Source organism: Vicia villosa, linkage group LG1, assembly GCF_029867415.1.
Source record: "Vicia villosa cultivar HV-30 ecotype Madison, WI linkage group LG1, Vvil1.0, whole genome shotgun sequence".
NCBI classification, from domain to species: domain Eukaryota; kingdom Viridiplantae; phylum Streptophyta; class Magnoliopsida; order Fabales; family Fabaceae; genus Vicia; species Vicia villosa.
The window spans coordinates 46,821,928-46,824,422 of record NC_081180.1 but is presented as its reverse complement, the minus strand read 5'-3'; the positions used below and the strand labels follow the sequence as shown (position 1 = coordinate 46,824,422).

The following is a 2,495-nucleotide window of genomic DNA, read 5'->3' as shown; positions in this document are numbered from 1 at the left end:
ACTTCACCTTATATTCAACTCGTGACACCAGCAAAATTGAATAACAATATCCTTTTATCCTTTTCAAATTAAATTAAGCCGATTCGATTGACTACACAGCAAAAACAAATCACAAAATTTCAGAAAACGTAGAAAAATTAAAAACAATGTCTCTGCATTTTTTTAAAGAAATCGAGCCGATTCTATTGACCATTCACCTAATATAAATAACAATTTAATAATACACTGTATAGGTTTAGATGAACCTATATAATGCACTACCTTAACTCCAAAATCGAACAAGAAAAATATTAAGAGAACAAACAAACACTATAAACACAATGCTACTGATAATCGCTTCCACTTTTCTCTTTCTTTTTCTTCTAATCAAATTCTATTCCTATTCTTCAGAAACCAAAAACTCACCTCCAAGATTACCTTTAATAGGAAATCTTCATCAAATTGGTTCCTTCCCTCACCGTAATTTTTATGCTCTTGCCAAAAAATATGGCCCTTTCATGCAAATGTATTTTGGTAAAGTTCCTATTCTTGTCATCTCATCCGCTGAAGCTGCACGTGACATAACCAAAACTCATGATCATGTCTTTGCTAATAGACCCCCCAAGATTAATTATGACATACTTTTGTATAACTTCAGAGATGTTTCATCTGCTCCGTATGGAGAGTATTGGAGACAGTTGAGAAGCATTTGTATGTTACATCTTCTTAGTGCTAAGAGGGTTAAGTCTCTTCGTGCTGTGAGAGAGGAAGAACTTGTTTTAATGATGGACAAAATAAGAGATTACTCTTCGAAATCATTACCGGTGAATTTAAGCGAATTGATCGCGTCCAAAACTAATGATGTAGTTTGCAGGGCTACATTGGGAAATAAGTATAGTGGTGAAAGTGGTACAGGATTTGCGAAGTTGATGATGGATTTTACTGAGTTGCTTGGAACTTTTATGGTTGGGGACTATGTTCCTAGCCTTGATTGGATGACACATCTTTCTGGATATTACTCAAGAGCAAAGAAGGTTGCCAAACAATTTGACGATCTTTTGGAGGGTGTAGTCGAGGAACGTTTCAATAATCCCAAAGGTGATGATGAAGAACAGACTGATTTGGTTGATGTTTTGCTTTGGATCCAAAGGACAGAATCACTCGGCTTTCCCATCGATAGAACAACCATAAAGGCTTTGTTACTGGTAAGTGTTAAACTCAAAATCATATTACTCTCTATCTTTAATCTTTATTATAAGAGAAAGTTTACTTTTTAAAATTATAACATATAGTTAATGTGTCTGAACTATATTATGCAGGACATGTTTGTTGCGGGTACAGATACCATATCAACTTTGCTAGAGTGGGAAATGTCGGAACTCTTGAAGAATCCACACATGATGAAGAGATTAAAAGAAGAAGCAAGGACAGTGGCAAATGGAAGAACATACATAACTGAAGACGATTTAAGTAACATGAAATACTTAAAGGCGGTCGGTAAAGAAGCACTACGGATGTATCCTCCGATTCCACTACTAGTCCCTCGAGAATGCAGACAAGATGTGAAAGTAAATGGTTACAACATTAAAGCAGGGACAAGAGTTTTTATCAATGCATGGGGAATTGCAAGAGATCCAAGATATTGGGATCAACCAGATGAGTTCAGGCCAGAGAGATTCTTGGATACATCGGTGGATGTGAAAGGAATAGATTACCAGTTGATTCCGTTTGGATCGGGGAGAAGAGGTTGTCCAGGACTAGTGTATGCTATGGCTGCAAATGATCTTGTGTTGGCGAACCTTGTGCATCAGTTTAACTGGGAGTTACCTGGTGGTGCTGGGGCCACGGTGGATATGTCTGAAGCATTTGGTTTTACTGTCCACAGGAAGTTTCCTCTTATGGCATATGCAGCAGTTTCTAATCAGAACTGAATGAGGGAGTAGGAAGCAATAATGGCGTTTGAATAATTTATGTAGTAACCCTTGTCTTCTATTTCTTGTATGGGTATACAGTTAGTTTTAAATATTCCAATAATATATAGTTAAATATGGATCGGTGACTGTATATGTGTGTCTGCGTATCTTATTTAAAATATAAATTAAATAAATTACATTTGAGACTCCATCTTAATGTAGACAATAGTTTTAGACAAATTAGAAGTCCACTTTGATTCAACGCAAATTGACAGAATGAATATAAAATTATAAAAAGTTTATAAAATGCCAAAATTAATACCTAGTTGTAATTTATAAACAAAACCCAAAACCCCAGCCACAAAATTAAAATTAAAGAGTTGAGAACAGACAACACCCAAAGAAAGCATGTTGCATCCTCTAAGCATGAGATGATTGGATGAATTTAGTTTAAGTGGCCCCAAGGGGCTGCTGCCAAAATAGGATTAAAAAAGTGACCAGATAATTTCAAGTTAAGTATATCACTATCGATACCCATCAATATTATCTAACACGAACCTAACATTAAATATGAATTAGCATTTGTCTCATAGGGCAAATAAG

At 35.6% G+C, this 2,495-nt stretch overlaps 1 protein-coding gene across 1 annotated transcript; it reads left to right on the top strand.

The window, feature by feature from the left end:
• The first annotated feature begins 272 nt into the window (after positions 1-272).
• LOC131605457 (cytochrome P450 736A117-like) lies at positions 273-2,027 on the top strand. The gene is made up of 2 exons (XM_058877810.1): positions 273-1,184; positions 1,299-2,027. Exons 1-2 carry the CDS (start codon positions 321-323, stop codon positions 1,908-1,910), a joined length of 1,476 nt encoding a protein of 491 aa, XP_058733793.1. The 5' UTR covers positions 273-320; the 3' UTR covers positions 1,911-2,027.
• The last annotated feature ends 468 nt before the right edge of the window (positions 2,028-2,495 follow it).